Here is a 20,700-nt window from a genome sequence, read left to right on the forward strand (position 1 = left end):
TACATTACGATTTTTGACAACCATTCCAATTTTGTCCCGTAATTATTTCAAAATATGGGACATGATCTATGACTGACTAAAGTCATTACATTTATGTTTTTCATTTAAACACCTTGCCAAATTTAAACAAAGAAATACAAATCGATACAATTGATCGATAATTCCATTCATTTCCAAATTTTGCATTTTAAAATCTCAATTTTCCACCTCTGTATAAGCAAGGTTTTCCCTTGATTTGATATGAGTAAAATTCAGGTGATGGTATGTATTTATTTTTTTATTTTTGGCGGCACTGATATCATCAAAATCGTAGAAATTCCAGTGAAACAGTAAGCTGAGTAACCAGCTTGTAAGTTTGAAAATTTATGCGCAAAAGTAACATTTGTAGCAATATTTAAGTTTAGCAGTCCCATAATTCATTCCACTTCTGTTTGTTTTTATTTTCGATGTTCTTCTTTTTTCCACTTATTTTATTTTAGTGGTTTGTTGTTGTTGTTTGATATAATTATCATCAGCGTTGTTAAAAGTGGTCGGGACAGACGAAAGAACGAATAAATGCATACATACATACTTAGATGAATGGTTGGTGGTTTAATTTAGTCTGGTACGTTGTTGGCTTTGGAACATTATCTGGCCCATTACACCGACTATGCCGCTTACAATCAAACGCACAAACAGACAGACTAACAAACAAACGATTTGTTGTAGTTTTTTTTTGGTTAAAATAAATAAAAATTAATTGCTTTTTTCAAATGTAATAAATAATCCCAGTAAAAGTGATAATCAAAACAAAAGTTTCAAATTGAAAATACGAAAATAGCAGCAGCAACAACTAAAAATTAATATTAAATATTAATTTTGTAAAAGTTTTTAATTTCGAAGGGTTAAATATACGATAACTATCAACTACATGGTTGGTGAATAGATTTAAATCATTATTTATTCGTGTCTTACTCAAATATGCACTAACAGCTTGGAAACTTTTTTTAAATCACAAAACAATAAGTATTTTTTAACATTTCTACATCCTACAGGTGTAACGACTGATTAAGCACGGTTTTATGGCAAGACTATGTCTGATTAACGTGACCTTATAAAAGTTTATATGTCTAAGAGACCAACATTTTTGCAATTTAAAATTACTCTCATAAATACACATATTACAGATTTAAACAAGTTTGATTTTTAAAATAAAAAAGGATACGTATTGTACAATATCCATCTGGTTACATTATATAAACTGCAACGATATATTAGCAATTTATGCAGAGTAATTTCAACTTTGTTCTAGATTTATTAATTTTTGTTTATTTAATTTTGACGTGTTGGTTGGTGTTGATGATGTTTGTGTTTTTGTTTAACTAAAGAATTTTTAATTGAATTTCGTGTTGTGGTTTGAAACATGCAAACCTTTTTCGTCACTCGTAATGACGACAAGTAAAATAATTCATTTAAAGCATGAAAAAAGTAATTAAAACTGAAATAATGAATTCATTCAATTTGTTTGTCTTATACGTCTTTGGCTTTGTTTAATTACCAAATCAAAATCACTTGATGCCTGTTTGTCTGTCTTGCTGTCCGTCCATCTTTATCTCATGGCAGAAATCTGCCACTGATTGTTCTTTCTCAGTTTTATTATTATATTTAAAATTGGCGGTTAAATGTACATACAACTTTTAAATAGTTATTCATTATATTCGTACATATATTAAATAAACCAATTCTCTTTTTTACTTGTTTGCCTCCTTTTAAAATTCAACTGAGGAGATGTGGTTGTTTGATAAGTGTGAAGGAAAGAAATTTTAATTATGACAACATTTGTCGGCAATCAAAAAAAAAAAAAAATGTTGAGTAAAAAACCATTTAGATTTAATGAACTTTCTTATTTCTTTTAGCTTTTTTGTTTGTAGTTTTTTTTGTGCTGTTTCTGCGATTAAAAACTTTAGTTGCATTAATTAAAGGCGAAATTGGACAATAAGCTTTGTAAAACAGTTAAATTGTTTACATTTTCGAAGTTTTTCCAACAGTTAGACAAAGATTCAATGCATACTAAAGGACAGTCATTCCCGCTAAGGTCTCACTACAAAATTGATCCTATTTTGTATGTTTTTAGTCACTCATAATCAAAAGTGAAGACTGTTGTAACTTTAGTGACTTTATTGTAAGCGAGAGCGGAGACCGTTGTCACTTTGCTGTTCTTAAAGCCCCCTTCACACGAGCACATAACTAATATGATCTGTCAAAATTTTGTAAGAAGAGAACGGATGGCGAAATCATCACACATTGAGAGAAAATATGGATGGAACATTTGTTTCCACCTTACTTTGTTACTGTTTTATACCAATCGTGTAAATACAAAGAATATAAATCATACGACTTTTATTCTCTTTTTTGTCATACGTATGGAATTTAATTTTACTTTTCCATTAGACTTGTCGTACGTAAAGTGTGATCGTCTGAAGGGCCCTTAAGTAATATAAAGAATAGACGATAGATAAAAATCTTTAGCGAAGAAGCTGAGTTTTGTCTGAGTGCAAAAATAATTGACAAAGACAGAGTTACTTTTGAAAAAAATCGTTAATTGATTTTTATGTTAGTTGAATTTAAGAAATTGTTCAAGTAATTTCTTCTACACCCATATAAGGTCCCGTTTCAGAAAATGATGGGTTCAGATTTGACCTAACATAAGTATATTGATGAAATTCGCTACAAAAGAGTTTTATAGAATTCAAAAATTAACTACTAGAAAAAGCACAGAGCAAAATTTATTTAAAAATTTTATCTTTTAAAGCTTTGTATAGTTTTTTAAGATTTCTATTTTGTGGTTTACCGAATTTTTGCAACAAGACTTTCAAATATTTATGTACTTGTTGGAAGATTATTACAACCCAGCAGTTCGAAGCGACAGATTTTCAAAATCGTTTAAGCCGTATCCGTCCGTCTGGTTGGCTGTCCATGTAAAATTTGTTCGCAAAGTACAGGTGGCAATTTAAAAAATAATTTGATCCGCCTTTTCTGGTCCAAAGACGAAGCCTATTGATAAGGGTCAAAATCGATACATTATTTTATGTAGACCCAAACAACAAAACATACAACTAGGGCTTTTGAACTCATAATTGTAATAAATATAATAGTATCCTTATAAAAATTTGAACAACTAAGTTTTATACAATCCTTGATAGTCCTTGAATTTCTTAATGATCGGGTCTTATTTTACTCAAGCCTTCATACCAAGCCTTGATAAGGTTCATATTTGTCCCTAGTCCCCACATAAACGTCCATTTAAAAAAAGAGGAAAATTAATTGTCAAACATTGAAAAAATCTGATTCTTAAGTTAAAAAATATTTTGTTTTTAATAGATATCCTACTTGCATCTCATTAAGCGACTATAAAGCACTTAAAGGAAATTGTATAAGCTTTCTTCTGAGCAAAAAAAAAGGCCCATTTAAAAAAAAATATTTTAAAAAAATTAAAATCGAAATATGGAAACAGTGATTAAATAGCTATCTGAGCTCCTTTGGACAATTTTTGCTAGAAGCAATAGATGAAAAGTTACACTCATTTGAATAAAACCCTCTGTGACCAATATGTCCAACTTTGAGCCCCTCTAAGTCCGGCAGTTCTTGACATATAGAGCTGAAAATTTATCACGAAAATTGACACGAAATTTTATGTATATGTATAGGAACCAAGAAAAAATTTAACATAAATTATTATGAAAAATAAATTTCATGTTATACTCATAGCTGGTGAAAGGAACCACATGGTCGATCATGCCCGACTGCCTTACTTATTTTCCATATACATTTACGAATGAAAATTGTTTAACGTGGAAATAATTTAAAATGAAATAATTTATCGAATACTAATCTCTAATTAAGTGTTAAAGCTACGTTAAGGCAATTTAGGCAAGGAACTTTAACTAACGATTTCAATTTTTCTGATCATGTTGAACGATTTCAATTTAATTTAAATTTCAATAATCCTATGAAAAAGTATAGTGTTTACAAAACTTAAATACACCCATCTTCATAATTATTTTTTTTAATCTCACAAATACCTACAAATTTGTTTATACTAATTTGTCCGACTTAGTAACTCCCACATTTTATACAAACTTTCTAAGTAAGTACACATACTCGTAATTTAAAAGTCAATTTCGAAATTCACCTAAAGGAGATGAAATTGACTTTTGACTGTTTACTTTTAATATAAGGCTTATATCAAATAATCCTTTCCAGTTAAAAGGATTAAATCGATAGACCGGAAAATGAAAGTCTTCAAATATTTTGACAATTGTTAAATGTCAACAAATCTCATCGAAATTTCGTTTTCGTCACAGTATTTGTGTATGTTTTTGTGAATAATTTAAGAAATTCTCAATGTAGGCGGTTAGTATTAGTAAACACTGCTCGGATCAGAGTGCAAATCCGAGCTCAAAGGATATTTAATCATACACACAAATTGTAAGTGAATATGAGTGAGTGTATGTGTGAGTGTGGATTGGTGAATTTTCTTTGCGAAAGGGATTTGCAAATTCAAAACAAAGAGGTGTTTTATTGTTATGACTTTGTAACTCCTTCACTCTAGACAGTGTTTAAGACTAAGATGTGTTGTTTCTGTGAATGTTAGTTGTTCAGTTCAGTGCCAGACTTTGGTAGTTGATCCTTGCGAAAACCTTTTGTCAGGTAATTTAAGCAGTTCTTCATTATTATTCCATGCCTTCCTCGTTCGTCCTTTACTCTTTGCTAGTGTTCTCGAGACAAAACGAAGGAGTTGCAATGCTTTAACAATTGTTTTGACAAAGGCGTGTTTAATTTTGGGTATTTAAAAGGATTACGGTAAAGGATTGACTTTTTGTCCTTGACGTTTACAACGATTCGCTAAGTGTGTGCATAGAAATAGTATTTGCAATCTGGGTATGTGTGTGTGTTTTCGTACTTCCTTCTACTACTAATATATGTATATGTATGTGAATTTGGTAGTGCGAATTAGCGTTATGTTTGCAAGAATTTCCGCGAAACAACCAACACTTACTATGTATGTGTATTTATCTGCACACAAGGTCTTCTTTTTTGCATAAATGAGTTCGCGAAAAGCAACGAAAAAGGATTTATGAACTCAACCCTTAGGTCGTTTTGCTCATTAACCGGAAAAGAGTTTCGAAACAGAATACTTGCAGAACACACTTTAAAAGAGTTTATGATGCAGTTGTTGTAGTTTTTTTTCGTTTTTTGTTTTTTTTTTTACCAAGAATCGATTGTTGTTTATTGCAAAAGAGTTACATGAATATTTTTTAAAGACATACATAATTTCGATTCCCTGAATTCGCTATTGTAACTTAACGTAACTCTTTCGTCATTTGTACGTAAATGTTGTATTTTTTAATTTTTATTTTTATTGCTTTATGATTTTGCCTTTGGAAGAGTTATTTGAAATGAAAAGTATTATTTTGGTGTTTTCGTTTTACCTTGAAGGGTTATTTAATGTTAAATGTATTATTTTTTACAGTATTTTGAATTTTTTAGAATATCGTTAAAAAATATTTTTTTAATTCTTAGAAATAATGTTTTTAGCAGTATAAAAAATTGTGTCGTTTTATTATGGGTAAATTCTTAAGTTGTACATTTAGTAGAAGGGTTTTTGTAAATCTTGGATATTTTGATGTCATAGAAAATAAAATATCCTATATGTGCAATTCCATATGACATCTTCCACGTGACATTTATACAACTACAGAGTGGTATAGATTTTGCAAAAATTGTTTCGATTTTGTCATTCCATTTGTAACCCATCGAAATGATGGAACGATTTCAATTAACCTCCATACAAGTGTCCACCCAGAATACAGTTTTACAATCAAAGTAGCTTAAAAATACTAGTATAGTTGTAAACAACAAATTTTGTAGGAACCAAAATTGCTCTACCAAATTTTATGATAATCGTTCTATAATTGATCCAATCGCAATATAAAGTTTTCTTCTTAACGATGCGTCCATAATTGACCCAATATTGGGTGCGTTTATTGTTAAAAGTATTACCTCTTAGTAAATATAACCATCTCTACCAATGTAATTGTGTGAGCAAACAACATTAAAAATCGAAAACAGAAATTTGAATTAATGATTTGATATTTGATTTTTTGAACTTACATTGTATATACAGTGAATCAACTAAGTTTTTTGCCTACCTTTTTTTAAGAGAATTTTGTTTTTTGTAAAACTTTTGGTGCATTTGTTGTTGCATTTTATTATTTTTCATCAGAATTTGCACGTCAATAAAGTATTTTGCATATTGAAATTTCCAGTTAATTTCATTGGGTTTTTCAAATTATTTTTTAATTGCTTTTTGGAATTTATTGTTTTATTGTTAAAAGGACACGTGTATTTTTCAATTGTAATTTTCAAAAATCATATTCTTATTGTGTGAAACTGTGTAGTTATTTGCGTCAAAAATGTTTAAAGGGAAATAATGAGGCAATTCCAATATAAAAAATTAGTTTAGATTTTTAGAACAAGTATAAATCAATGAAATTCAATTATGAGATGTTTAATCAATCATTAAAAAATATCAAATATAGAAATTGATGAAATAACACAAAGAATTATTAAAAAACGCACTGAGTTGTCTTTCAAAATCTTTAACTGCCAAAGGAGAGCGACTTGTATCCAAGCAAAAACCATTGAAGTCCTCATTTTTCTTCTCCAAAGTCCATATACGAACTTAAAAGAACACTATGTTTAAATTTAGACCTCTAAACAGACCTTAGGTTGCTTGGAAACAATATAAAGTGAACTATCGTGTGGTACGGGAAAAATACTTAATTTAGTTATTTACAAATAGAGGCGGTTCTCACCTAAGATCCACAAAAGCAATATTTTTCAGCTAATACATACACTTATATATAGTTAGAACCCAAATCAAGAATAACTATGCAAATCCAACTACACCTACTGTATTTTATTCATAAAATAATGCATTCAAAATATGAGGTAGAATATCAAGATTCTAACACGTAATAGTTCTATAGTGGTATACGGTGATATCCCCATACTTAGAGTGGCTTTATTGAATAAGAATCAATATTATACAATTCTAAATGAAATTCACACAGTACTCCCCAAATAGATGGGGTTTCCGTAATGTAGTTTTTGTTTATCAATACAAAATAACCAAAACCCCAGATTATTTTTGTTATAATCTATAGATTTAAACCCCACTAAAATTTTTTTCTAGGTCCAAATCCATTGATTTCCTGATATATCATGTATCCAATTCAAAATTACTTATTATTTTCGAAATTAAATAAAAGAAACGATAGATTTCATGTTAAGTCAAATATTGAAAAATTCTTATAGGTATATAGGATAATAAATCGGTTAAGAAATGTCCAAACTTAGTCGTTCCACTACTAAAATATCTAAAAAATGTTATTCTAATACATAGGAGTAATAAAAATATTAAATTTTATAAAATAATGCAGCAATATTAAAAAAGTGAACAAAAAACCTAAAAAAGCAAAATACTTTATTGACCTTAAAAATTAACAATACGTTCACATTTTATCAAAAATCTCGTTATTTAATATCACGATTTCACTTTTTATGGTAGAAAATTAAAATATAATATATTCTTTAAAAAGGTACAACAAACAAATTGCTTTATTTTGCTAAAAATAATTGTTCAGATAAAGTTTTTTCTTAAAATTTATAAAATTATACATAGGCAAATTACTTAATTGATTCACTGTATGTATATTGTATATTTCTTAAAAAAAGAACAAAGTTTTCTTATTTTTACACAAATCTAAAATTTTAATAGGGGAAGTTAAATACGTTCTCAAAACTGAGCTTTTTGATAAAAGTGCCATCTGTGGCGTAATTTTCCGTGTGGTGTTTAAAAACGTTAGGGTAATTTTAAAAAATTTCGAACAAAAAATAGGATTTTATGAACATGACCCTCTCCGATTTCGATGAAATTTGGTACACATTCTTCGTGTAAATACGAAATTTAAAGTTCTCCAAAATTTATAAATTCGTTACGGTTTACATTGATTTCATCGAAGTTCTAAGTTCATTTTTTTAGATTTTTTTTTTCAACAAGCACTAAATTTGACATCGTATATTTTCGAAATTATCTATCCGATTTTAATCGTTTTATTACCTAATTAAAGCCTATGTCTTGTAGTCTAACAATACTTTTGTTAAAATATTATAGTTTAAAAATAAGGATAATGATATTAAAAAATGTCCTTGAGTCAAAGATATGTTAAAAAAGGTACCTTTTTCTTTATTCCATCACATAATCTCAAGGATCTCAAGTAAATCAACTTTTAGTGAAATAATTTACATCATTTCCATACAAATTTTAATAATCTTAAATTTTTATTAATGAACAATAGCCCAATTCACAATCTACTGTAAATGGTCTTGTATCATTGCATTTGGAAATGGTTTAATATATTTTTACAATACAATAACAAAATATACATACATACTCATGCTACGGTTTATAAAATATAGACTTAAATACGTAGTTTTTATTTACTCAACATTTTGCAATACAAACTGACAGCTCAAAAGATAAAAAAAATATATAAAAACAATTTAAACAAGTAAGAGTGCTATATTCGGCTATGCCGAATCTAATATACCCACCATCAAACCGTATGCCGTAAAAGTATCAAATTTACTGATAGAGAACCTTATATAAAATGTTTCATAATTTTTTTAGATCGATTTTGGTTCATATAAAACATGTTTTCATCAAATATCAGTTCCCGACACTTTCTTAGCTTTAAGCTCGCAAAAAATTTCATCTCTACTCTCGTATTTGTAAGCCAGTAATGAGCGTTAAAGTATTTATCTGGAGGAGACCTAATATGGGGGTAGGGTCAATTATGGACCGATCCACATAAAATTTGCTAGAGATAATTTTGCTCTTAAGAGACTTACTTATGTCAAATGTCATTGCTTCACTCGTATTTTTAAGAAATTAAAGAGCGTTAAGGTCGTTTTTTGAAGGGAACCTTATATGGGGGGTAGGTTCAATTATGGATATATCCACATAAAATTTGATAGAGAGATTTTGGCTCGCATGGAACTTATGTGTGTAGACTTTCATTGCTATACTCGTATTTTTAAGAAAGTAATTAGCGTTAAAGTAATTTTCTGAAGGGTATCTTATATGGGGGGTAGGGTCACACATAGAATTTGGTAGAGTGATTTTGACTCGCATGAAATTTATGTGTGTCCAATTTAATCGCTATATTCGTATTTTTAAGCCAGTAATAAGCGTTAAAGCCATTTTCTGAAGGAGACCTTTTATGGGGGATAGGGTCAATTATAGACCGGTCCACATAAAATGTAGTAGAAAGGTTTTGGCTCGTCAGGGATTTAATTATGTCAAATTTCATTGCTATACTCGTATTTATAAGACAGTAATGAGCGTTAAAGTCATTTTTTGTAGGGGACCTTATATGGGGGGTAGGGTCAATTATGGACCGATCCGTATAAAATTTTATAGACAGATTTTGACTTGCATGAAACTGAATTGTGTCGAATTTCATCGCTATATTATTATTTTTAAGCCAGTAATGAGCGTTATAGTGATTTTCCGAAGGGGACCTTATATAGGGGGTAGAGTCAATTATGGACCGATCCTCATAAAATTTGGTAGGAAGATTTTGGATCATATGAAACTTATTTATGTCGAATTTCATCGATATACTCGAACTTTTAAAACAGGTATGCCCGTTAAAGCAATATTGCCCATTTTCAATACCAAACAAACCTTATCTATAGAGAACATTTGTGGAAAATTTCAACCCTCTAGCTCATTCCGTTCGGACTCTATCGTGCTTTCAACAGACAGACGGAGAATACGTACCATCATACTAACTTCAGACTTGCTCATTTTGAGGAGATTTTTCGTCTTGCTCTCATCAGGATCACGCCATAGGATCATCATGGTTATACCCACTGTTTCATTATTCCAAGATGCCTTATGGGATTCTCTCACCCATATTTTTAGTTCAGCTTTTGTTGCGTCGAATGGTTTTGCGTTTGTCAGGTTAACTGCCTCGAGCTCCCTTCCGTTTAAGACAATATTCATTTAAAGCTTTCTTACAATCCAATACGGTCTTAGATTTAGTTCTATCGCCTGATATCGCCCTAATTGCCTTCTGGCTGTCGGTAAATATATTAAGCGCCATATTTATTCTAATCCAGTTTACGCATTCCGTTATTGCTCGTACTTCTGCCTGGAAGCTTGTGTTATGATTTGGTAAACGGTGGTATATTTCTGTTTCTGGGTCTTTAATATAGAAACCCAGCCTAGCATTGTCCCCCAATTTAGAGCCATCCGTGTAACAACGGATTCCTAATGGTATTTGCTCTAATGTTCCGCTTGACCAAGACATTCTATCTGGGATCAGCGTTTCAAAGTTTCCGACATATTCTGTGTCTGGTATACGATCATGCACGTCCGATGATTGTGTATAACCTTCCAATGTGTCCAGTATACATTGATGACGTGACCTATAACCGCTTTTGGCCAGTTCGCCTAAAGTAAAGAGCATTTCGGCTGTAAGCGCCGCCTCATATCTTAAATATGTTTCAATAGGTGGAATATCTAGCAACGTTTCCAGAGCCTTGGTTGAAGTAGTACACATGGCACCACTTATACCCAAGCAGCATGTACGCTGAACTCCCTGTAGCAGTTTGATATTGCACTTTTTGTCTAAAGCAGTCCACCAGATTATTGAAGTATAAGCTAGAATTGGTCTAATTACACTTTTATAAAGCCAATTTGTCATAGTAGGACCGGCACCGATGTGCCTTGTTGATCCTATCCTCTATGTGGTGTCTCCATTTTAATTTCCGGTCGAGGATTACACCTAAATACTTAACTTTGTCTGTCACCGGTATCTTCTTGCCCAGGAAGCAAGGTTCAGTGTACGTATAAATTTTTGTCTTTCTTGTGAAAAGATAGATTTCCGTTTTTGCCGGGTTAATATTGAGGCCTCTCAGTTGTGCCCAGCTCAAGGCCGTATTCAGAGCCTCCTCAGCTCTTTTACACAAGTAATTTGGATCCTTTCCCTTTAAAAGTATTACGACATCGTCTGCATAGCAGACAGGTATAAGTCCTTTCTCAGTTAGGGTCCTTAGGAGGCCATTAATAGTGGTAACCCAGAGTAAAGGTGACAAAATGCCACCCTGTGATATACCGCGAAATACCTTTTTCCTGGTAGTTATATCGTACATCTCGCAGCTTATCCATCTGTTCCTTAGCATGTGGTTGATCCAGTTACGGAGCACCCGGTCAACATAAAACTGGTCTAGGGATTGGATAAGAGTATCAGTGTGCACGTTATTGAAGGCGCCTTCCGGATCTCCCAGGGTTTCTCATGGGCAGATCTCCGCTCTCGCAGATGGCAGCTATTCTCGAACGATTCAACCAAGGCACTTGTGAGCATTTCTACTTTAGCATCTATATCCTCTTTATTTTGACATTGAAAAGTGTTCTGACATAAACGGTTCTTTAGTAAGGAACCGAACATTGTCCAATTAGTTTTAGACTTATTCCGAAACTTTATCGGCTTTGGTGGTGGCCGTAGTATTTTGAATCTTATGTACCGATGGTCAGAAAAGGAGTGCTCGTCCGAAACTCTCCAATCCTGAATTTCGTTTATAAGCTCTTCTGAACATATAGTTATATCTAATACTTCTTCCCTGATTATATTGACGAAGGTAGCTTTATTACCTAAGTTCGATGTGATCAAGTCTTTAGTATTAAGGAAATCCATAAGGGCTTGTCCCCTGCGATTGGTGTTTGTACTACCCCAAGCTACATTGTGGGAGTTGGCATCACAACCTATTACAATTTTCTTATTTTGCCTTTGTGCCTCTTCGACCAGTTTCATCTGCTCCGACGTTGGTGGTAGTGTCGGAGAATCGAAAGGCAGGTAAACAGATGCAAGGTATATGTTGCCACGACCTTGTTTCAGTACCGTTGCATCCGATGTGGATAATCCTGTTGAGAGGAGAAAACATAAATTCTTGTGACATAAGATACATGTTCCTGGTCGAGACCCTGTATCAGCGTAGAAAAGTTGGAAATATACGTGATTTAATCCAGAAACCTGTTGCGAATCGTCCAAGGTTCCTGGATTAAAGCTATATGTATCTTACCTGTGTTAATTTTAGCCATCAGAGCGTTGATAGCCATCTCGCTCCGATGGAGGTCTATTTGGATAACCTCAATCATTGTCATCCATTTAAACTATCTTCCAGCGAGCTAGTGATCACATCCCCGCTCGTTGGATTTGACTCCTCCGGGTAACCTGAAGTGGCTATTGATACAGTGGGTACCATTGATGGCACTGCGGTGTCCTTATCAGGCATAGGAAGAGCAGTCTTTTTAATCGACACTTTCCCAATTTTGGACAGCACTGCTGTTCTGTCTTCTGGCGATTTGACTCCTCAAAATTACCAGTACTTGCTAATAATGCTTTGGGCACCGTCTTAGGTGTTTTAGTGTCCTTATCGGGGCCGGTTTTGACAACCCTTTCAATCGGCACCTCTCCAATTTTGGAAAGGGCAGCTGCACCTTCTTTTGGCTTAACTCCTTAACGTTATCAGTAGTTGCTACTGATGCTGTGGTCTTAGGTATTTTAGTGTCCTTTTCGAGGCTTGTTGTAACAGCCCTTCCAATCGGCACCTTCCCAATTTTGAATATGACAGCTTTAGAGGCGAAGTAAGCCCTACCTTTATTCTTGGCAAGACTAGCCATAGATTTCTGGTCGATACCTATTACAAATAAAGTTCCTTCAGGTTCTTCTTTCCTGTAAAAGACGTCCCATTTTTCCACGGCCAGCTCAGCATTTTGACCACCAAGAATTTCCAGTATACGTTCATTAGCCAGTTTACTGTCCCATCCTTTTATGTAGACAGTGGACTTTAAGAGCACCGGAAGCTCGCTCTTCTTTGCCAGTCCCAGCTTAGCGCCGTCCCAGGGAGGAGGGATACTTTCCACCAAGTTCTTTAGGGTGCTCACACAATGGTGAGATGCCAACCTCAACCACATCACGCCCATTCGGAACTCGCAGCTCACGCTCTCTATTGGTTGTTCGCCCTTTGATGCGATTGCGTGATCCACTATCTTATTGTTCACCAGATCATCTACTTTACTCTGTTGGTCTATTGGAATTTTGCCTGTCGGATTACCGGCATCGTAAACTGCATAACAGAGATCGTCCCGGTGTCTTCTTTTGGCAACTTTGGCGTAAGATGGCGGCTCTTTTCCTTTTCCACTGGCTAGCCTATCTTTCCTTACTTTTCGGCGCTTCTTTTGAGATACCCTTACCTTCGAGGTTGATTTCGCCGACGTGGTCGTCTTCGGGATATCTATCTTGGCGTTGTCACCCTTACTCTCAGGATTCTGTCTTGAGGTTCCTTTGAGTGAATTATAGCTTGGCTTTGACTGTGTATTAGAAGACGGGGAGCTCTTTTTCTTCTTAGGTTTATTCTCAGTTGTCAACTCTTCGGGAGACCTGATCCTCTTTGCCTCAGATCTTGTGAGAGAGTCCGATTTTTCCTTTGGAGTGTCGTTGGATTGACTAACTATGATTTCCTGAAGCATCTTTTTCAACTTCCTCCTCTGTGCTCCAGATAGTCTTTTCTTAGTAATGGGTAGTTTAGCTATGCTATCACTCACCTGCTTCACCATTTGCCCTACTTCATCCTTTTTTGGATTTGTTATAATGGTGTTTTTATTATCTTCTGAGGATTCAGAGTCGGAACCCTCACCTATATTTAAAGGCTGAGGTAGCTTAGAGCTTTCTCCGAGTACATCCTTCTCTTTCACCCCTATGTTTTTGCTAATGCATGCTGTACACTTGACGCATTGTCCGCCACGGAAGCCAAGGTACCCACCTCCGTAGTAGTAATTTGCTCACGATTGCAGGATGACGACGACACGTGACTCGCGAGTGGATCAACACTTGCCGCCGGTACTGGGTTATTTAGGCCCTGCACCGTAACTTTCATCTTTTTATTTTTAATGTTGTTTTTTTCCAGTATTTGGTTCGCGGGAAATATAATATTCCCAGGTGGTGGATAATCTGCCTTCCCTCAGCTTGATTCAAACTAAAACTGGGGGAGGACAGATGGTCCATCACCACCCCCTATCCGCCACCCGGGGATGCGCTCGGTAGGAAAAACGGGAAAACTCCCCCGAGTAGAATTTAATAAGGACCCAGAATATATATATATATATATATATATATATATATATATATATATATATATATATATATATATATATATATATATATATATATATATATATATATTAGGGTGATCGATTATTCGACATTTTCCAAAAACCGGTTTTCGAATAGTTCGAATAGTTGACATTTGAAAAAAACCGGTTGACATTTTTCAAATCCAGAAAAAAACGGTTAACCGGTTTTTCATTATAAATAACAAAATCTATTTTAATTTGAAAAAAAATAGACGTTTATGTTTAAATTCAATTAATAAAACAGGACTTAACTGTTTTTTAACAGTTTAAAAGATTATAACTTTAGATCTAGTTGTCTGATTTATTTTATTTCTTTAATGTAAAAAATGGAAAAAAGTGGAACACTTCTGTTGAACATAAGGAACTATGTAATTCTAGCTTATTCTAAAATCCCTATTTAGACAATTTTCATAGTCATTCCAACACTTCCATAATATTTTAGCCGCAAATTTATTATTGTAATTGAAATATAATCTTAAGATTGATAAAATTTTATCAAACTGTTATTCCAATAAACTTTACAAATAAAAATTGTTAATTAATTAGGAAAATCAAAAAAGTTTAACCAAAGGTGCATTAGAAAAATATACTCTAGTTCCTGGACTCCAATATTTTTATTATATAGACGGGCTGTATTTTTATTTACTTCAAAATTTAACTTAAGTAATCTTTGAATACAAAGCAAATTAAAAGTATTCGAAACCGGTTTTTAAAAAGTAGAAAAACCGTGTTGTTCGATATTCGAAAAATCAACATTTAGAAAAAACCGACACTGGTATAACAGAAAAAACCGGTTTTAAAACCGGTTGAAAATCCGAGTCGATCACCCTAATATATATATATATATATATATATATATATATATATATATATATATATATATATATATATATATATTTATGGGTCTATGACCAATATTTCGATCTGTTACAAACGGAATGACAAAATCAATATACCATCTTTTTTAATGGTGGGTATAAAAACAAACGAAAAAAGTAAAAAAGCAATAAAAAAATAAGAAATTTAACAAAAATGTATTTTTTGTTTCAAATTTTTCAATTTATTTTTGTGTTTATCAAAAAATAAAACTATAAATTTTGAAATTTGCGTTGAAATGATACGGTTTATTTTATTAAAAGTTGATTTACTTGAGATCCCCTCATTGTCCCATTCTGAAATTTGTATATTATGTTGAGAACATAAGATACCTTTATTGAGATATCTTTGACTAAAGGTCGTTTTTTGATATCATTATCCTTATGTTAAAACTATAACATTTTAAATAAAAGGTGATCAAACTAAAACACATACACTTTAATTACGGACTAAAACGATTGAAATCGAATAAATTGTTTAGAAAATGTGCGATGTCAAATTTAATGCTTGTTAAAAATATGTGAAATTTTAACCTCGATAAAATCTAAAAAATTTGAAAATTTTTGAGAGCTTTAAATTTTGAATATATACAAAGAATGTGTGTTCCAAGTTTCATCAAAATCTGAAAGCGTAATGTACAAAACCTGTTCGTAAATTTTTGAAATTCCCTTTCAAAAACCATAAAGGGCTTTAAATTGTAAAGTTTGTTGGAGTTCTTAGAATTTGTTAATGAAAACAATTTCTTTCTCAAAGTATACTCTTAAATGAGTCTGTTTTATTTTACAGATCTAAGAGGTGTAGTTTGATATATACGATTTTTTAAACACGTACGACTATTTTGCAATTTATCTGTTATCCTTCTACTATAAAAATTTGTTGTAACTAATACAAACTCTAATGGAATAAGCAGTTCTTGAATTGTTTGTTTATAGTTTTAAGCTTTTTGATTCCCAAAATTAAAGTCCGTCAGATTAAAGTCCGCTCCCCAGCTCTACAGATTAAAGTGCGTCCTTTTTCTTTCAAAATGATCAGATGAATATTAAAGTAATTTGTGCAAAATTTCAAGAATCTAGTTCTATTAGTTTCTCAGTTACACGAAATTTTGTATTTAATTCATATGGGAGGTACCAAGTCCACCATTGAACGTCCGCCCGTTATACTCTAAATGTTCAGATGAATGTCAAAGTTCTTCAAGTAAAATTTAAAGACTTTAGTCTAATAGTTTCTCAGATAAACGAATTTTTCTATTTTATTCATCCTTAAAAATGTTCAGATGAATAATAAAGTTCTTCGTGCAAATTTTTAAGAATTTAGTTCTATTAGTTTCCCAGATTAACGAATTTTTGTATTTTATTAATATCGGAGGTGCATGGGTAGTCCACCAATTTATTACTTAAAATTTTTGCATGGATTTTAAAGGTATTCGTGCAAAATTTTAAGATTCTAACTGACATATTCTCCAAGATAAACGAATTTTTGTATTTAATTTATATGGGAGATGCCATATATATATATAGTTTTATTCTATTTATTGTTTAAAATTTACGATTAGACAACAAATTTTGGCTTAAAACTAAACATAGTTTTATTCTATATATATGTTTATTTCTATATATATAGTTTTATTCTATATATATATATATATATATAGAATAAAACTATATATATAGAAATAAACATATATATATAGAATAAAACTATGTTTAGTTTTAAGCCAAAATTTGTTGTCTAATCGTAAATTTTAAACAAAATTATCTATACATTCACACCTGTCAAATATTTGAAAAAGACTTTTTTATTTTTATTGTTAATATTACATTATTTTTGTAATGACAAATAATGTCGAAACAAATAATAAGTGATAACTTCAAAGATAGACCTCTTTTTCATAAACAACATTTTATTTTATAAAAAGTTTATAAAACACAATTTCCATAAACCATTTATAAAATAAAAATGAGTTTATGAATAAATACTTTATTCTGTTTGTATGAATAAATATATATTTCATAAATTACATAAATATTTTATAAGTGTGGATGAACCTTAACTGATATTGAATTCGGTTTTAGTATTCCGATTCTGTATCCTTCGCATAATACATATTATAACAAAAGTATTTGTTCCCTCTGAAAAAATAAAGAAAGAATAACAATAAATGTCAGACAATCGAATGAAAAATGACCAATCAATGAATTAAGGTATAGATAGATGGATACAGCTACTTGTGTACAGATGTTGGCGTTACCAGCAGATTCAAAGCCAATTTTGTGACAATTTTTACCCTAAAATTGTGTGTTTGCATGTGCGAAATTCTTAGGAAAAATTCGGTAAATAATATTTTAGGGGAGGTTTTGCAAAATAGTGCAGCTGTTCATATTCAATCTGATTGCAAAAGTTCGATTAAATAAAAGATGAAAAATTTTAGTTTTGATTTCCTTATAAATTATATAAAATTATTTTATTAACATAAATTAAAATTTGTTATAAAGTAATAATTTAATAATGATAAGCTTAAATACTAAAATTAAATACAAATTTAATAAAAAAAAATTATAAAATGACAAAAAATAATAAGACAAAAATGCTGATGCTACGCTTGATTGTGTTCTTGAAATTGTTGCAAGAGGATGCCCAACAAAGTGGTAAAAGTCAAAGTGAGTGTGATGAGGGTGTCCTTTATAGTAGTAGTTGTTACATGTGATTATTAACCACCCCAGGCTGCAACCCAGGTCCTGCCGTGGGTGAACTAACGTTTAGTTTTCTATTGTGTGAACTCTTCTACTTTACTCCCCGTAAACAGTGCCGCTTGCAAAACTCATAATTTATTGGTTTTTTGCTGTGTGCACAGCGAGTGCTGGGTGTACGTGGTAGAGAGTGTGGCTCACATTTTCCTTTTATTTCCTTCTTTGGTTATTTCCTTCCTGCTTTTCTCAATACTGTTGTTTTTGTGATTGTATGCCTGTCTGCATAGTATTCCTTGTTTCTACTTTCGTTCGCTTGTTTGTGTGTAAATATTGCACATTTGCGCCTGCGCTCATAATTTTAGCTCTGTTAGTGGCAATTTTGTGTGTGTGTTCGTATCGGTTCGGTCAAGCCAAAACCGAAGACACCATAGGGAGTGATGTGTGTGTCACTCATACTTGCTTTGCCATGGAGAATTCGAATTTGAAACCATACGAAAGTTGAGTCGTCTTCGTTGACCATTTGTTTTGTACACATTCAAATGGTTGAAAATCATACGGCTTTCGTGGTCTAAGCCAGCTGATACATTGGGTTGGATCCTGCTGGCATGGTCATTTGTTGTTGGTAGTTGGTTTGAGCAAAGTGTGCAGCGGCAGTGCTGTATTGCTGAGCGTCTTGTAGATAATGATGAGCATGATGATTGAGATGGGCATGTTGTGATGTGGTTTCGTATTGCTGGGCAGCAAAATGTTCGGGGGAGTGGTGGTGGTTGTGATGATAAGCGGCAGGGAAGGCAGATTGTGTTGCTGTGGCCAAGTAAGCGGGATATGACGAGTTACCGCTAGAGCCAACGTGTTGGTGAGATGTAACAAAAGGCACTTGTGGATTGGTGGCTTCCAGAGGCATAACAGGATATGATAAAGCTTGCTGATGTAATTCGGGAGATCCTTCCAAAGTGCGATCTTTCTTGGATTTCATGCGACGATTTTGGAACCAAATTTTAATTTGGCGTTCAGTTAGAGCCAAAGCATTGGCAATATCAATGCGGCGACGTCTGGTGATGTAACGGTTAAAATGGAATTCTTTCTCCAATTCTAAAGTTTGGTAGCGAGTGTAGGTTTGACGGGTGCGTTTTGAGTCTTTGCAATCTAAAAAAAATAAATAAAATTTTATTAGTGAATTGTTCTTAGAAGTTGTAAATTTTTAAAATGTACAAGGAAAATGTGATTTTCTATTGCAAGGGATCATTAGCTATAATTGTACAGGTAGCTAAGGTACATGTTGCAAGAGTAAAAAACACATAAACACAAATTTAAGGGAAATTATGAATTTTTAATACGATGCTTACCTGATGCAGGACTATCTTCGCAGTTCGACCAATTGTAGTCATTGGCTGTCAAAATTTGATGATTGATTTCATGTTGTTGGGCTGCATTTTGATTGATGTGTTTATCGTTGGGCGATAGGGGTGGAGTGCTGATGCCATCGACCAAAGAAGCAGGGGTGGCTGGTTCTGATGTGGTAGTAGATGAGCCATTTTTGTAAACTTGTGAATGGCCGGAAACCTTTAAGGATTGTGGGGAATATACATCCAAATAATCGACATCGCTGCGATTAGGTGACAATATGCTTTGTTGGGTGGCTGGTGTGTGTGCTGAGAGGAAATCTTGTTCAAAGCAGGGAGGTGTGTTGGGTACGGGGGTCTGTTCCCTTTGAGTTTTGGCTTTGTTATTGCTGTTGACTTTTTCAAAAGTTGTGTAATAATAATCGGGAGAGTATTTCAATTTCTTGACAGGATTTGTGAGTAAGGCACGCAATTTGCTTGGTGGTTCTTCAGTTTCAACTTTGCTTGTTTCCACAGCAGGTTTGCTAACAATTTCCTCCTCCAATTCACTGGCTCTGCGTTTAAGGGATGCTTTTGGAGCTTCTGTATTTGTTACTGGAGCATTGATGGATACTTGTTCATTGATATTGTTATAATTGTAATAATCATTGTACATTTGTGAGCTGCTATTTTCCAAAGCGACATTATTGTATTGAGGCATAAAGTTGGGATTGTAGGTGGCTGGATTCCAGGTGCTGTTGCTCTGCTGCTGATGATAGTAGGAGGCTGTGTTGTCGTAATATGTGGAGGCGTTACTGTAGTTGTACATATTTTGTGTGCTATTGCTGGAGAAATCGGTATAAAAATTTGTAGCTGCCATGATGATGGAAAACTAAAATTTGTTTCTGCGTGTAACGAAAAAGAAATGAAAATTGTTCTAAACTAAACTATAAGTGAGTTGTGATCACGATGAGGATGTGAAAGCGAATGTGCTGCTCTCTGATTTTGTGCTGCTTAATATAGCAAAAATTCCGTCTATATTACTTTGCACAAGGACCTTGTGGCACACGACCTTTAGCGTTGTGTTGTTGTTGTGATTGCCTTTTCGCTGTTTTGCTCGTCATTGCACATAAATATCCTTTGCATGACACTTTGACACATGCTGCGACAGTTAAACAGAGATTGTTTAACTGCCTATTTTCCTTCCCCTAGTTTTTTGTTACAGTAAAGAGAAAATTTACAATAGACTCATAAGGGAGAGTATGGAATGGTTTGTGTGTACTGAGGTAGGTCAGTGAAAACTTTGTAGGGGTAATATTTTTTATCCGTTTGCTCTTGTTCTTATACTCTCTGAAATTTTTATCCGTTATAGACAAGATCGCTTGATTTAGAAAACCTGGTGCGAATACCTGCTGTGCTCTTTATTACCCATATACATTTGCCATAAGCAACGCATTATCATCGCGAAATATTCAACGTTCTACTCGAGGTTATCCGTATTCTCGTTGCA

The 20,700-nt window shown here is 32.9% G+C and overlaps 1 protein-coding gene across 1 annotated transcript; it reads right to left on the reverse strand.

Annotated features, from left to right (window-relative positions):
* Nucleotides 1-18,436: 18,436 nt before the first annotated feature.
* On the reverse strand, nucleotides 18,437-20,070 carry LOC119616229 (segmentation protein fushi tarazu). Its single transcript, XM_037972557.1, has 2 exons — nucleotides 19,215-20,070; nucleotides 18,437-19,014 (listed from the first exon to the last, which is right to left on the reverse strand). Exons 1-2 carry the CDS (start codon nucleotides 20,068-20,070, stop codon nucleotides 18,437-18,439), a joined length of 1,434 nt encoding a protein of 477 aa, XP_037828485.1.
* Between the last annotated feature and the right edge of the window lie 630 nt (nucleotides 20,071-20,700).

Source organism: Lucilia sericata, unplaced genomic scaffold, assembly GCF_015586225.1.
Source record: "Lucilia sericata isolate MDLA Ls3-8-SP2 unplaced genomic scaffold, ASM1558622v1 Contig000062F_arrow, whole genome shotgun sequence".
Classification (NCBI taxonomy): domain Eukaryota; kingdom Metazoa; phylum Arthropoda; class Insecta; order Diptera; family Calliphoridae; genus Lucilia; species Lucilia sericata.

Excerpts from the sequence above, each read along its gene's own strand:
- LOC119616229 (XM_037972557.1), bottom strand. The coding sequence starts at position 20,070 with ATGGCAGCTACAAATTTTTATACCGATTTCTCCAGCAATAGCACACAA. Across the intron at positions 19,015-19,214 it reads CGAAGATAGTCCTGCATCAG|ATTGCAAAGACTCAAAACGC; the intron begins GTAAGCATCGTA and ends TATTTTTTTTAG.